Genomic DNA, 16,688 nt, shown 5'->3' on the forward strand with positions numbered 1-16,688 from the left:
ATTGCGTAAAGCAGTTGAATCTGGAGCAGTAAAAACTAGGACCTTACAGTACCACACGCTCTATGGGGGAAGAGGGACAGCCGCCCCTTCAAAGATGGTGGCCATGTTAATTTAACTGCAAGATATTGCATCTGACTTCGTTTAACTGTACGGATATATTTTAAAACCAAAAGTGGATTGATTACTTGATTCTAAATGTAACATGATCTGGAGCAGATTAACCGTTTAAGATACGTTACCACGACGATATATTCTGGAGAAAAAACCACAACAACAACAACAACAACTATTTTATGACTTTTAAGAACTAGAAGTAAACTATCATTATGCTAGCACTATATCGTTAACACAGTAAAACACTATATTTACAGCCTTTAATTTCCCCCATATTGATACTTTAATTTTAAACAGGCAAGCGTGCAACTCGGCAACGCGTATACGTCATCAAATCGCGCCAGGCTTTGAGAGGACCCTGATACGCCTCGTGTTTCTCGGCAGGTCTGCCATCTGAGCCTAAGTAAGAGTTCTTTAATATTTAGTGTGATCATGAGCTCTCAGATAACCTGTGTTGGATGGGTGAGGAAGGGCGTTTCTAAGGAAACACCAGATAAAGTTGAATTAAGCAAAGAGGAGCTGCAGCGCATCATTGCTGAGGCGAAGGATGAATTAAGGCAAGATGATGATGATGAGGAGGAGGAAGAGTGCTCGGTGAATGAGCAAGACAAGACAGAAGCTCAGCCAGGAGGTCAGTCAGAAATGACTGCTGAAGATAAAGAAAAAAAACCTGCAGAAGATGATCTTGCTGAGTATGAACTGGACAAATATGACGAGGAAGATCTTGAGACGGCTAACCTCGGGGACAGTCTGGCAGGTCTGACCGTGTTCGCCACTAACGAAGAAGATCCTTATGTCACCATCAAAGACACAGACCAGTACGAACGAGAGGACTTCCAGATCAAGCCTACGGATAATCTTATTCTTGCTGGAAGGGCCGAGAAGGATTGTTGCAACCTCGAGGTTTATGTTTATAACTCTGAAGAGAACTCACTGTACGTCCACCATGACATCTTACTACCTGCTTATCCGCTCAGTGTCGAGTGGTTGAACTTTGACCCCAGCCCTGATAATAACACAGGGAACTATGCAGCCATAGGAAACATGACTCCTGTGATTGACGTGTGGGATCTGGATGTGGTAGACTGCTTAGAGCCTGTGTTTTCTCTGGGCAGTAAGAAGGCCAAAAAGAAAAAGAAGAAGAAGCAAGCTGCCGAGCCTGTAGACGGACACACTGATGCCGTGTTGGATTTATCATGGAACAAGATGGTTAGGAATGTTTTGGGAAGCGCGTCTGCTGATGAGACCGTAGTTCTTTGGGACCTCGTGCAAGGCAAACCAGCGACAACGCTAAAACGTCACACAGATAAAGTCCAAACTTTAAAGTTCCATCCATTCGAGGCACAGACTCTCATCACTGGGTCTTATGATAAGTCGGTTATCCTGTACGACTGCCGCAATCCAGAATCCAGCAACCGTGTCTGGCGCTTTAGCGGTCAGGTAGAGCGACTGGTGTGGAATCACTTCTCTCCCTGCCACTTTCTTGCAAGCACAGAAGACGGCTTCATTTACTGTTTAGATGCCAGATCAGACAAACTGGTCTTTACGCTGAGGGCACATGATGGAGAGGTGTCAGGGATGGACCTGAGCAGTCAAGTAAATGGTTGTCTAGTTACCAGCTCTGAAGATAAACACGTAAAGGTCTGGGATATTCTTGGAAACAAGCCCAAGCTCATTCACTCCAGAGACATGAAAATGGGAGTGCTGTTCTGTGCGGCTTGCTGCCCTGATCTGCCATTCGTTTATGCGTTCGGAGGACAGAAGGATGGCCTACGTGTATGGGACATTAGTGATGTAGCTGTAGTGGCAGAAGCTTTTGGAAATCGAGAGCGCTTAGTTGCCAACACAGTGTCTGGGGGCTTCAGCAGCAGCGCGGTTGACATGGAGGTCTCTTAATGGAACTGTTAGAGACTTTACATGACCAAAGAACTTATTTTTCAAATACAAAACATGCAAATCTTATTTAGAGAAAAGTATAAATAAGTGTATGCTTTCCTTTTGGTTTACAAGATAATATACCGTTAATACAAAAAAAATTATAACACTTGTACATTTTTGTGATTATATCATTAAACAGATGTTTAATGCTAAAGCGTTGTGTTTTTATTATTACGGATATCTTTTCCTGAGGTTAAAATAATTCATTTGTTCATTGATTTGTTCATCTTTAGTAATTGCTGTCCTGGTCCAGGTTGCAATAGATACACAGCCTATGCTGGGAACAATGGAGCTGAGTTTGAATATACCCTGCATAGAATAATGACATTAAACATGTATACACACTTTTTTAAACCCAGGGGCAAATGAGACTAGCCAGAATATAAACATATAATAAAATAATAATTAGTATTTTATGATATCTATTTACTAGAAGAAGCACCTAAAGTACATAAAGTGCTCAGTTTGACCACCATTTCTCATTTCTACAACTTTGAACAACTTTAAGTTGTAATGTTGGAATTTTTTTTCTTGTTCAAATGCTACTCTCCTGCACATTTACATATGGAAGAATGCAATAATGTACATCTCTTCTGGTGGTCATGATGGCATCAACGATGCAAGTACTTTAGAGGAAACATAATACTACACATTGCTGCCATAATTAAAAAAAAAGTTTTTAAAAAGGGTATCTATAACAACTGTGGAAGTTTGTATATATATTTTTGGGCCCCTCTGTGTTCTCACATATATAAATAGGTGTGTGTTGGAGGTGAATAAATGTTAGTCCATGACCAGGATTGAGAGACACTGGTTGAATTTAGGAGAAAGTAATAATATACAAAATATACACTACCAGTAAAAGGTTTGGACACACCATCTAACTGCATGGTCATATATATTGTTCTACCCTGAAAAACAACGTGGAAGGCATCCAAAATTTGTAATAACCTTCTTTAAACAGTTGATATTGAGATTGAGTGTCTTATGCTCTGATCAGAGGTGCTCTTTCTGAGGCTGGTAACTCTAAATAAACTTTTAAGCTTTAGTCTTGCTTTCCTGGGAAGAATTTCATGAGAGCCAGTTTCATCATGGTGCTTAAAGGGTTTTGCAAGAACTATTCGAGAACAGCTGACTTTCGGTCAGCTGAAGAATTTCATGAGAGCCAGTTTCATCATGGTGCTTAAAGGGTTTTGCAAGAACTATTCGAGAACAGCTGACTTTCGGTCTTCAAAGTGTTAATAAAGTGTTGTTACTTAAATACATGTCATATGGGTAAATAAATCACAAAACAAAATACATTGAATTAAAAGGAGTGCTTAAACTTGTACTGTACATATTATCTCTGTCTATAAATTATTTGTCACTGCAAGAAGGTAAAACAGTATACCTATTAGTGAAAAAAAACATTTTAAATTATAAAAAATGTAAAAAGAACCATTAGTGACCTTTTATTCTAAGGAAAAAAAACCTTGCACAGTAATGATTTGTATAGTAGCTCAGACAGTTACTGAGTTACTGACCTCATTGGTCTCCAACCCAACTCTAGAAGGGTGCCATTTTTGAGCCCTTGAGCAAGACCTTTACCCGGCAGGGGTTACCCTGCGCTCTGATCTGATAGTTGAAGAAAGAGTCGACAAATAAGGCTAAACTTATTTAGCTGTCAATTCTGTTTTTCTTAGACATGTCCAAGTTACAAACCTTTATTGCATGTATCCCGATTATGCAGTGTTATTTATGCTGCAGAATATGAAAAGAAAAAGCATAAAAGTAAGGAATAAATTATACTAGGAATATTTTTTATTAAATAAAATGAGGAGTGGCATCGAGGAGCCGGCACACTCCATTTTTTTGGTATCGGTAGCCTGCAAGTGTCAGGATCTGCATATCAGGAGGAGCCACTGATGAGTAAATAACAGATGACAAAAAAACTGAAAGAATCAAAGAAATTAATAATAACATGATTCCCATAAACATAAAATTCTAACGGCTTTGTTTTTTTTTTTTTTTACTTTTAAGCACTTTCCAAATATTTTCCAAGATCATTTTTTTTTAAATAAAAAGAGTTACCATTAATAAATTACTATTATTACATTTACATTTATGAATAAAAAACTTGGCAATTAAAAGGATGACATTTATTATAAAATATTTATCCTTCTCCTTCTACTTGTCAAAAAAACAAGAAAAAAAAGGAGAACATAAACTTTGGATAAAAACAAGAATATCTGACCACATTAATTTTTTGTCAAAAACAAATGCACAACTGTTTTAGAAGCAGAGTTACACAAAGAGCAGTTGATATCACTGTCCTTTTTAAACCTCACAGGGTATTATCTGAAACATACAGTCACACATATGCCATCGAAAATTCCTTGAATTGCCCCATGGGGATAAAAAAAGTTATCTGAATTAAAATTAATTTAATACAAGCTCTCTGTGAGTTATTTTAGACTTGTCGCGCTCTTAGACTTTTATTTTGACGCAAATATTACCTTTTAAACCGGAAGTAATACCGCGGATGCACGTGTGTCCGACTGGCTCGAAAATTCTAGACAGTTCTCCGGTGTGTATTTCCCGCTTACACTCAGGTCTGGTTGGAAGTTAAACCCACAGCGCTCTTGGCTTATATTAACCATGTCGGTGATAAGCGAGGATCGCGTGCGCGGCGGAATGTTTAAAGAGATCAGCGCAGACGAGGAGGACGCTCTTCCCACTGAACTCGAGAGCCTGTGTATGAGCTGTTACCAGAATGTGAGTGATAATAATAAACACAGAGATAAACACTAACAATTGCCACAGTGTTAAGATGTTTAAATGTTTGTGTGTTTATCTCTTTTTCAGGGAAAGACTCGTCTTCTCTTAACCAAAGTCCCTTTCTTCAGGGAGATCATCATCAGTTCCTTCACATGTCCTAACTGTCACTGGACCAACACAGAGATCCAGTCTGCAGGCCGGATCCAAGAGCAGGGAGTCTGCTACACACTCCATATAAAGACCAAAGAGGTGACAGTCTGATCAGTCTGTCCTGTTCTAACACTGACATTTCATACATGTAGGAAGGGGACCGGTCAGGTGTGTGTGTGTGTGTGATAACATTCTGATGTCATTTTTTTTTTTCATGCACAATGCTCACACAGATGAAAGCAATCCAGTTTTCACTAAATATATATTATACATGTCTGTGAAGCACAAGCTGGTTATTATACATTGATTTTTAGCCTAGTCATGGTGCATCCACTGTGCTTCGTGCATTCTGTTACACAGGCAGTGTTTCCTACAAGTAGAGTATACGGTGGGACCTCCGCATACAAATGTAATTAGTTTTTAAGGCGAAAATTTGTACGCGATACGAAAACGTAGAAATAATGTAAATGCAGATACTCCGTTCCAGCCACCCAAGAATATTACCAAATTGAAACACTATAACCATATTTTTATGCCGGCATGGTGTTTTAGTGGTTGGCAATCGCCTTACACCTGCAGGGTCCGGGGTCGATTCCTGTCTTAGGGTCAGTGTGCATGGAGTTCTCATCCTGTTTCCTCATGCTCCAGTTTCCTTGCACAGTCCAATGACATGCACATGTTGACCAGAGGTCCTACCACAGTCGTAAAAATGGGAATAAATGCAATAGTCACCATTGGCCTTCACTGCAGTGGCTGTCCCAAACTCTGGAACACCATTACACCTGAGTTACATTATATTACTGACCTGCCTCGGTTTAAAACAAAACTTAAAACTCTTTTATTTAGAATGACTTTTGATATGTTATAATTGTATAATTTTTATGAGTTTTATTTTGTCTTTTATTTTTTATTGGGATCTTAATGGCCATTTTTAAATCTGCGAAGGACTGTGGTTCAACTAAGGTGCTATATAAATAAAAGATGATTGATTAATTGATGGCGGCATGGTGGTGTAGTGGTTAGCACGGTCGCCTTGCACCCCCAGGGTCAGGGTCCGGGTTCGATTCCTGGCCAGGCTCAATTTCCATCTCTGTGTGCATGGAGTGTGCATGTTCTCCCTGTGCTTGTTGGGTTTCCCTCGGGTACTCCGGGTTCCTCCTACAGTTCAAATATATACAGCTTAGGTTGATTGGCGTTCCCAAATTGCCTGTAGTGTGTGTGAGTGTGTGTGCCCTGCAATGGATTGGCACCCTGCCTTCTGCCCTAAGCCTCCTGGGATAGGCTCCTCAGGTCCCCGCGACCCTGAATACAGGATAAAGCGGTATAGACGATGAGTAAGTGAGTGATTAATTAATAGTTTGATGACAGAGTTCCTAGATGGATGGTTGGAATCAAATTTTTGAGTATAAAACAAAACATTTAGAAACGATGTGTAAATGAAGTAAAGTATGAAATAAATAAAACATTAAACATCACTTAACGCTGTGATACAACGCTCGTTAGCTTAACGTTAACGAGTTTTGGCACATAGATGTATGTGCAATATATATATATATATATATATATATATATATATATATATATATATATATTTTTTTTTTTTTATTCATTTAAATTTAATTCATTTAAATGCAGAAAAAGCTTCTTATGCCAATGCTAATTTCTTGCAAAATTCTAATTCTTAGGGCTAAAAATTGTAAGGGAGGGCATTCTTATGCTGAGGTTTCGCTGTACTTGGTGAATCTTACTCTTCACAAGGTTAGATGGAGGAGAGAGGTAATATGTTGGGTCTTTGAAATTTAAAATAAATAGAAATATCAATGAATAAAAAAATATCTGTTAAAAATATTCTGTTAAAGGTCATATGTATTTGTTGTTTGTTGCATGCAGTAGCCCACTTTTGTGGTGGCAGGTAATGCCGGTCCATTGCGTTGACTAACATCACAGGTATATTTCACACCTGTGAGAATCACTGACTGAGATTTTTAATTCCCTGATAATCAGCACATTGCATTTTGATTATTTTAATTAGGACTGCATCGTATTTCCTGTGTTTTGTTTTTTAATGTTGCTAAGTTATGTTTTGTTTCTGATGTTCAGGATATGAACCGTGAGGTCGTGAAGACCGACAGTGCCACTATTAGAATACCGGAGTTGGACTTTGAAATCCCTGCATTTACACAGAAGGGCTGTGAGTATTACTGCAGTTATGATTCTGTGATAACCTACAGAACTTTGAAGGAATTTGCTGTTTTTTGACTGCTGATGGAGGCACAGGTGTGGTGTAAATAAAAGTATATACCGGTTTATACGTTTAAGTAAAATACTGCTTCTTTTTCAGCATTGTCCACTATTGAGGGACTCCTTGACAGAGCAATATCAGGATTAGAACAAGATCAACCACTACGGCGGGTTTGTGCTTTTTCTTTTTTTGGTCGTCTCAGATTTAATAGGTGTTTAATCATGATATCTGTTTGTATGAGTATGATTTGTACAAATAAGGTTTGTACACACCATATTATTACATTTCTTTCTTTGTACATTATTACTAAAGACATCCAGACTACTGGACTATAAGAAAATGTTTGGCCTCATGTAGTAAACAAAAACCAACCTAGAATAAATTTTATCTTTGATGACAGCTTGGCACCTAAAATGGTTTTCAGTTTATGGGTGTACCTTGTCAATACAGGTTGTCCCCGACTTAAGGATAAGTTCTGTTTTGGGAGCACATTCGTAAGTCCGATTTGTTCTCAAGTCTGACAAAGTGGGTCTTGTACACCTTTAATACGAATACACAATGTAAAGCATTCCAGTTCACGTGACTAAATCTCTGTCCCCTTTCCCCACACTGCCATCATGTGGCCAAAAACAGTAACCGCCCCTAAGGAAATGAATCTCACACGTCAAATGTAACAGTGTTGTCTCTGCGCCTTTAAATCGCAAGGCGAATTCCGGATGCCATTTTGTCTCAGAGCTGTTTTGGATTGTTTTGTTGAAAACTTTCCAAAATTGGGATTTTTCACCATGAGGACAGCTTTTCAAGGGCAGTCATTTTCTATCATTGTGCTTCCGAACTGATTCATCGAAACCGGGGAGGTCGACTCATTTCTCCCGTACTACCACATGTACACACATTTTATACATTATGTTTTTTTCATTTGCATACACGCACAGCTGGTTCACAGTTTGGTATCTGGTGCACTGCACTACATGTGAGCTACTTCCATTACTGAAGTGGAAGTCGAACCGCGGTCTGTTTGTCTCTGCGAAATTTGTAACTCGAATGTCCTAAGTCAGGGACTACCTGTAGTTAATTTGAGAGATTTCTTGCTATCTTCATGTGCTTTAGACCAGTGGTCCCCAACCCCCTGGCCGCGGACCTGTACCGGTCCGTTGATCAAATGGTACCGGGCCGCACAATAAAAAATTTTATATTTCCATTTTATGTATTATTCGAGTCTGAACAGTATTTTATTTGGAAAAACCTTTTATTTTGACAAATGACCGGATTCTCTAGGTTACGTCTTGCGCGCCATTATGAGAATGCAAAGATTTCTCTCAGAAAACAAGTTACCGCTGGCAGCACATTTCAGTGACGAGGAATGGGTCGCACGCTTGTGAGTTTTAGCGGGCCCACCAACATGCAGAATCCACAATCACCTGAGCTAAATTCTAATGAGATGATAAAAACGTATGGTAAGAAGAGTTCTTGCAAACCTATGCTCAAGTTACATCCCTAGGTGAGTAATCGAAGTCCTGTCGAACCGCAGGGGGAAATAAAGAAAAACAACCACTTTCCTTTATTTTTATATAAAAGATAAATAAAAATAGAGGTTAAGAAAATTCATTAAAGTGGATGTCTGCAGGAGGTGACAGACACGCGGTTTTAACTTAGAAATCTAGGTTTAGTTTTATGAGTCAATAAAAACAAGCAGGCTTCACTTTTTGAAGTAATAGGGACACCAGGCTTTTGCTTTACTGTTTTTTCTTTTTGTGGGTGCTTGCTACAAATTTTGGGAGAAAAAAAAACAGTACTCCATGTAGTAACAAATTCTAGGGCTTTTTTTTTTTTTTTTTGCCTGCTCGCCTTTTTTGTTAGCAGCATTGCCTTATCTGTGGTGAAAAATAGAAAGATTGTACAAGTTAGAATGTTCTTGCATGTTGGTAAAAATACATTTGTATACAGTGAAACCTTGGTTTGTGGGTAACGCGGTTTGCGAATGTTCTGCAAGACAAGCTTGCAGAGATTTTTTTTTATAAATTTTGAGTCTTGTACCAAGTATCATGTATGATGCATGCGCTTCTTGTTTTGACGCCGAACGTCACATGATCACAACTGGGCCAATGTTGTTGTTTTTTTGTTGGGGTAATCGTACCCCTACTTGGTATAATCAACGTTCGTGCACGTGTGTACGGTTTACTATAACACTGTGACCACATGTCTGTGCGTAAAACATATTTTATTTTGTGTTTGTAAGCCCGTGTGTACAGTGTGCATGTATAGCAAAAGCAAGTCTCATTAAAGTGGGTAAAGATCCATTTTCTTTCTCTCTCTCTCACTCTGTTTCAGCCTGTTATGTGTGCGCACGTGGGTAATTTGACACCTTGCCCCTTCACACACACACACACACACACACACACACACACACACACACACACACACACACACACACACACTCGCCATTTACACCCCACCCCCTCTCGGCTTCTCACACACACACACTCGCCATTTACACCCCACCCCCTCTTGGCTTCTCTCACACACACACACACACACACACACACACACACACACACTCACACACACCCTGCTTTACACAGAAACACTGCTCTGTCGTGATTCTTTTCAAAGGTAAAGTGCAGGTTAATTTGTTTGTTTCACTTTACAGCAGTGATTCCGTTAGTATACGCTCATGCAAGTGTCATTACTTTCTTGCCAATTTTTCAGACAAAACTGTCTTTCCGTTAATGTGTGTTTGTATGAAATTCAAATAAGCGAGGAGAAAGGTTTACTGTGTAAAATGAGTAGGGGGAGACGGGAGGGGCTGATTCCTCCTGTCCTCTTACTTTAGATTCACACACGTACACAAAGAAACACACACACACAAACAAACAGCGCCTGCGAGCATAAATGGAAACACTTATTTGTCTCGATTTATTTTTACTTTTTTTAAAGGTAAAGTGCAGGTTAATTTGTTTTACTTTTACTTTATATTTTTTATTAATTATTTTTATGTATTTATTTTTTTGGGCTGTGGAATGTATAATTTAAGTTTTAATTATTTCTAATGGGAAAATTTGCTTTAATTTACGATTATTTTTGGAATATGAGCCCGCTTCCGGAACGAATTGTGCTTGTAATCCAGGTTGTTTTGCATATTGTTCTCTGCATGTGCTCAGTCTTTATTTTTCTTTTCAGGCCACTGATCCAGAAGTAGCAGACAAAATAGACCAGTTTATTAAGAGGCTGCAAAAGCTGAAAGATGTAAATGAGGAATTCACACTGGTAAATATATCAGCATCTCTAATACAACATGGTTACTTTTTAAACTTTAATTACTGTGAATGCAATAGAAGCTGTTTTCAGGATTGTGTCTGTCTCAGTGTGTAAACAGTTCTGCATTTGTTTTCCTGTGTTACCCGTCAGATCATTAATGATCCCTCAGGGAACAGTTTTATTGAGAATCCATTTGCACCGCAGAAAGACCAAGCTCTTTCTGTATCTCATTACAAAAGGACACCTGAGCAAAATGCAGCCCTTGGGATACAGGTAAGAATACTGGGATTGCATGCTTTCTTTTCATGCTTTTATTTTTTATGAGAGTTCAGAGATAAGGTCAGGTTTCTCAAAAGCATTAAATTACTTTATTATAAGATTGATACTTTCCATCCTTGTTGAATTGTTTGCCTACATTTGCCTACACCCTTTTTTTTTTTTTTTTTTTTAAATAAGGAAAGTGAACCAGAACCAGAAGAAAAACCTGGCAATGATCTTGAGACAATGAGGAATGAGGTCCTGGTTTTCAACACTAACTGCCCAGAATGCAACGCTCCTGCCTCAACCAACATGAAACTTGTCCGTATCCTTTAAAATTTGGTAGCTCAGTGAGATTTGCGTCTTGTTTAGTGTGGACAGGTCTGACTGTATGTCACATCGGGACCATGTACCATAAGTACAGTGAAATGTTATGCCTGCAGTGTCGCTCATATTGACTGTAAAAAACTAGTTAATGGTTTTAAAATATCAACCAAGAGATGAGGAAAAAAGGTTGATGTGACAGTGCACTGTACACATGGGCAAACCTGTTTTGAATAGTTCTCAGGGACAGGAATGATGATTATAGATTTTGCACACAAACTGAATTTCTGTTTTTTTATGTTGTTTTTTTTAACCTTGAAATACATTAAAAATTTAAGCTTAAGTGTTAGTGGCGCTTTTTTATATTGTGGGAAATGAAACAAACTGGGTTAATCAAAAAATATCTGACATATGAAAAAGTGTAAGAACAAGATTATTTGGTCAGCTGTGTCGGTGGAAACGAGCGGGTTTGTTCGAAATTAATGAGACGCTCTCATGCAAACATCTACAGTGCATGTATGCTTTTGAGGTATTTATGATTTAATCCTACTTTTGTTCTTTACTTGGAGGCTAAAATGACAAGAAACTTAAGATCATAAACTGAGAGACTATGCATTTAAATACATACAGCAGTATGAGTCATGGGGTTTGGAATTTGCATATGACACAGTATTAAAATATTACTTTGATGCAGTGGTTTCTCAATCCTGGTCCTGGAGGACCACCTAACCTGCACATTTTAGTGTTTTCCTTGCTTTATCGCATCCACTTCATTTCAGAAAAAGACTGTTGGCTGATTAGTTAAATCAGGTGTACTGGGAGATGAGAAAACACTAAAAAGTGCATCACAGTTTAATGTTAATGTAAATAAATGTATAATCGTAAAGCTTTGTTTGACAGAAACATGATACACAGGAAACGAAAACTTACACATTCTTTTAATTTATACGTGAGACTAATTTGTTAATACCGTTTTTAGATTTCTTCCTTTACTGTTAATCAGAAATTCCACATTTCAAAGAAGTGATCATCATGGCCACCAACTGTGACAGCTGTGGACATCGAACTAATGAGGTCAGAGAAGACCGGCAGTATTACTTTATGGGCCTGACTGATTTGTAATTATTTGTCTTCTTATATGAAGCATTAGTACATCCTGTTGAAGACAACTAGACAGAATGTGTTGTATTTCTAATGTTGATAATGGCTGCATAGTGGTTTAGTGGTTAGCACTGTCGTCTCACACTTGGAGGGTTGAGGATTCAAATCTTGCAGTGTGTGTATGTATGTTTTTTTTTTTTGTTTTTTTTTAACTGTTCTCCTAATGCTTGGTGGGTTTTCTCTGGGTACATTGGTATTCCAACAGCCCAAAGATGTGTGCTGATTGGCGTTTTCTGATTACATGCATTGTATAATTGGGTGTGGATGTGTGAGTGCTTGTGCCCTTTTTTCTTTTTTTTTTTTTTTTTAAACGTTTACATCATTCTGGTATGAACTGATACAGCGGTAAGAATTTTTTGGAAACAGCTGATGTATTTATTTTCCACAGTTGGTCGCCCAATGTTCATAAACTTTAAAAGGAACAGTCTGCTATTGCTTTTTGGAAGGTGTGTTGATTGACCGTGGCTATAGTTGTGGTTTGTGGGTGAGGCTGTTCTATTAGAAGGGCAAACAGAAGGAAACACAGTACTTTTGGCTATAGTGTGTAACAAAAGTCTAATTATTGCATTCTATAAAAAAGCTTGAAATAGTTTAAGATCCCTTTCATCATTTATTGTTTGTCAGTTGCGTACTGTAGTAATTCTGGGGGCCTGGCGGGATACTTCTAGTAATAACATGTAACATACCATTCTGCAATAATTAAACAGGTGAAATCAGGCGGTGCAACAGAGGAGCTGGGAACCAAAATCACTCTCCATCTCACAGACCCGTCAGACATGTCACGAGACTTGCTAAAGGTATTTTTCAGTGCACGCAATTCCTTAAAACATATAATGCTTCTTCCTGCGTTCATATTTTTAACATGCACCTAACATGTATGCAGATTAAGTGAGGTGGCTTCTTTTTTTTTTTTTTTTTTTTTTTTTTAAATAAATCATCTCACTACTAAGTATATTTAAAGCTCATGCTGCGACATTAAAATTGAGATCTTCCTTCATTTACTGATGCGGTTTGTTTGCATGTGTGCGCCAGTCAGAGACGTGCAGTGTGCTGATTCCAGAGCTGGAGTTTGAGCTGGGCATGGCGGCATTAGGAGGAAAATTCACCACTCTGGAAGGTCTCCTTAAAGACATCAAGGAACTGGTGAGTGTAAGCAATCATAACATTCTTGTAGGATATGTAGAATTAGAGAAAGCTCTCTAACTTTTAGTTTTGCTATGTATCATTGGTTTAGGTCGTCATGAAAAACCCTTTCGTTTGTGGAGACAGCGCCGCTTCTGACACGTCTGAAAAACTGGAGCTGTTTGGGGCAAAGATTGAAAAGGTTTGAATTTTAAGTTTAAAATGCATACAATTTTCAGCCCGGGAAAAAAATAACTTGAGTAGCTGAATGGACACAACAGCCCCCTAGCCATGTATCAAAATTCTGTGGAAAATCTTCCCAAAAGAGTGGAGTTTATCAGAGGAACGGGAGACCTAACCTGGAACATTTTAAATGATGTGGGTGTGATCATAGATGAGGTGTTGCCGCCGTGCACTCCAACTATTGTACGCTCCACCCCTTTTTACTTCAAAAGAGAAAAAAAGTAGATCCTTATAATCTGGTTGAACCTCGTACATATTCATGTTAAGCCTATGAAGATCCAATCATCAGTAAAAGTGTATCCCGTAAGTAAACAAATAGAATAATTAATTAAACTTTAATTGGTCTCGATTGATCCACATCAGTTGGAATTCAAGGAAACATTGTATCTCTAACAGTTTATCTCTAGCTGGTACACTTAAGCAAACCAACTTGGCTATATTCACTGTGCTGCTCAATGTTGACTAGCAAAAATGAGGCGGCAAAAGATCCTCTCTTTTTTAAACAGCAGTGAAAAAAAGTGTCCTGTGGTTAAGTGCGTGTACTTACATGTGCAAGCGTCATGCTTCTCTCTGGTACTTGGATAAGTAGCATTGGACCGCTGTGTGTGATGGTACGTGTCCACAAACATTTGGCCAAATAGGGACTGAATGGTTTACAATTTTACATGTGCCTTTGACTGAAACCCGAAAAAGGGACTGACTACTAAAGCAGAGTTCAAACCAAACACAACATGGATATACAAATCTTTGGAAAGCAAATTCGCTAAGGGCAGACAGGACGTGAAAAACATTTGTGACCTGTGATCCCTGTAAACTGCCGATTTGCAAACATCAGTACTGAGATACGAAAAACAGGAGTGAGGATTTTGCATGTGTGTCTCAGTAAACAGATCTTTCAATAATAAAAGTGCAGAATAAGAAGTTTTATGCATTGCTGTTTAATATTTTCTTTTAGTTTCTATAATTCTTTTTTTTGTTTACACATTTACCGGCCACTTCATTAGGTATACTGGTTCAACAGGTAGTTAATGCAAAAAACTTCTAGTTGCCACCAAGGTTTGCCGAAGAGCATCTTTGCAGCACGGAGAACATTGAAACAGATGGACTACAGCAGCAGCAGACCACACGGGGTCAACCGTCGGCAAAGAACGGGAACTAAGGCTGCAATTTGCATGGGCTTGCCAAAATTAAACAATGGAAGTTTGGAAAAACTTTGCCTCGTCTGAAGAGTTCTGCTGTGACGTTTAGATGGTAGGGTCAGAATTTGGCATTGGATCCATCCTGCTTTGTATCAACAGTTCAGGCTGGTTGTGTCATGGTGGTGGGGTATTTTCTTGCCATAATTAAGACCACCAGTTGAGTTCTGTTTCAAATGACCACAGGATAACGTCACAAAGTTAAAATCATCTCAGACTGATTCCTTGAACATGACCGTGACTTCACTGTTCTCAAAAGGCCTCCACAGTCACCAGATCTCAATTGGCATGTGGTAAAATGGGAGATTTACATCATGAATGTGCAGCTAACAAATCTGCAGATACGTCATGATGTCATCATGTTAATATGGACCAAAATCTCTTAAGATGCTGGAAACATTCTTTGAATTTATGTCATGAATTAAGGCAGTTCTTAAGGAAAAAGTGGCCAAACTCAATACTAGCAAGGTGTACCTAATAAAATAGCTGTTGAGTGTATAACGTAGTATTTGGGTAGACAAGTTGTGCGGTTTTTCGTTTCACATTTTTTCAAAAAAAACATGCTCTGGGTGGATAAATGACTAAATTGCTCTAGGTGTGAAAAAGTAATAATGTATTTGTGCATGAACTGGCATTCAGGGTGTGTATGCCTGGTATCGGCCACCAGATCCTCTATAAAATCAAGAGGGCTATTGAAGAGGGCTAAGTGCTTACTGAATGACGATGAATAAACAATTGCTTAGAAGTGTATACACTGTGACGGAAAGGTTGGATCTATAGGATTCTACAGAAAAGTTGTAGCAAAATTTTTTACAGAATTTGCTTTGTTTGCCTGTGTTCTGTGTAATCTTCTCTTGTTAAATTTCCAAGCAGTTCTTGGTCTGAAATAAAAAGAATCACATTTCATAAAAGGAAAAATGCATTTGGATCGAGAGTTTGGGGCCACTGTGTATAATTATATACAACCACGTTTGCTTGTGAACAAACTAATTATGTTGACTGTTATCCGATCCTCCTAAGTCCGGTATATTAGCACACCAAATTACAGAACTTATTTTGTATTTGTGGCATGAGGTCCTAATTTTCCAATGTTTTCTTTGTTTGTCTTGTGTTTTAATGTCAAGATCATGTCAGGAGAGATGGATGTCCACATCATCCTGGACGATCCGGCAGGGAACAGTTACTTGCAGGTAAACTTATTTCTCTGCACAACTCTTAACCTGAAATGTACTGTATGAAGGTTAAGACTGACATTTTGATCACGATTAGGCATGAAGTTTCCCCCCCCTCTTTTTTTTCTAGAATGTTTACGCTCCAGACCCTGATCCTGAGATGAAGATTGAAAAGTATGTGCGAACGTTCGAGCAGAATGAAGACCTGGGCCTTAATGATATGAAAACGGAAGGTTACAGCGAGGCTGAAAAATGAGACCGATATCAACCAGGGATCAGGATTAGTTAAATGCTATGGGCTTTATTATTGTTTTTATTCAGTATGACTTGCGGGAGTGAAGTACCAGATCAAGTGTTCCCAAAAAGAAGGAAATGGACAGCAAGTTATGTTAACATTTGAGTTGATGCGAAAAAAAAAAAGCACCCATGCTTCCTTTTGCTGTACAGATTATTTTGGTTGTCATGTAAGTGTCATTAATTTAACTCAAACCACTGATCTGGTATTGAAGTGGTTTATGTTAAGTTTAAAAAAAAAAAAAAAAAAAAAAAGCACTTAATTTATGAATGCTACATTTATTGCTTTTTCTTTTTCTAAAACTGAAAAAAACAACAACTATTGTATGTACAATAAAAGGATAAGCCTTTTCTCATGATTGAATTGAGGATGATGTCCTAGAGTGTAAATAGCAGGCCTTAATAATGTAATCAGATTGATTATTACAGTTATGTGTAATCAGATCGAGTCATAAACAT

The 16,688-nt window shown here is 38.3% G+C and overlaps 2 protein-coding genes across 2 annotated transcripts; both read left to right on the forward strand.

Moving 5' to 3' along the window:
• Positions 1–445: 445 nt before the first annotated feature.
• pwp1 (PWP1 homolog, endonuclein) lies at positions 446–2,206 on the forward strand. The gene has a single exon (XM_053516337.1). It carries the CDS (start codon positions 547–549, stop codon positions 2,008–2,010), a length of 1,464 nt encoding a protein of 487 aa, XP_053372312.1. The 5' UTR covers positions 446–546; the 3' UTR covers positions 2,011–2,206.
• Positions 2,207–4,573: 2,367 nt separating this feature from the next.
• On the forward strand, positions 4,574–16,588 carry zpr1 (ZPR1 zinc finger). The gene is made up of 13 exons (XM_053516451.1): positions 4,574–4,806; positions 4,897–5,058; positions 7,060–7,150; positions 7,301–7,371; positions 10,382–10,468; positions 10,610–10,732; positions 10,916–11,042; positions 12,045–12,115; positions 12,910–12,999; positions 13,235–13,345; positions 13,437–13,526; positions 15,888–15,953; positions 16,066–16,588. The coding sequence occupies exons 1-13, from the start codon at positions 4,690–4,692 to the stop codon at positions 16,189–16,191; spliced, it is 1,332 nt and encodes a 443-aa protein (XP_053372426.1). The 5' UTR covers positions 4,574–4,689; the 3' UTR covers positions 16,192–16,588.
• The last annotated feature ends 100 nt before the right edge of the window (positions 16,589–16,688 follow it).

This window comes from Clarias gariepinus, chromosome 17, assembly GCF_024256425.1.
Source record: "Clarias gariepinus isolate MV-2021 ecotype Netherlands chromosome 17, CGAR_prim_01v2, whole genome shotgun sequence".
Classification (NCBI taxonomy): domain Eukaryota; kingdom Metazoa; phylum Chordata; class Actinopteri; order Siluriformes; family Clariidae; genus Clarias; species Clarias gariepinus.

Coding starts and splice junctions, on each gene's coding strand:
- pwp1 (XM_053516337.1), top strand. CDS start 547: ATGAGCTCTCAGATAACCTGTGTTGGATGGGTGAGGAAGGGCGTTTCT.
- zpr1 (XM_053516451.1), top strand. CDS start 4,690: ATGTCGGTGATAAGCGAGGATCGCGTGCGCGGCGGAATGTTTAAAGAG. Junction 5,059..7,059: donor TCCATATAAAGACCAAAGAG/GTGACAGTCTGA, acceptor TCTGATGTTCAG/GATATGAACCGTGAGGTCGT. Junction 13,527..15,887: donor TTGGGGCAAAGATTGAAAAG/GTTTGAATTTTA, acceptor TTTAATGTCAAG/ATCATGTCAGGAGAGATGGA.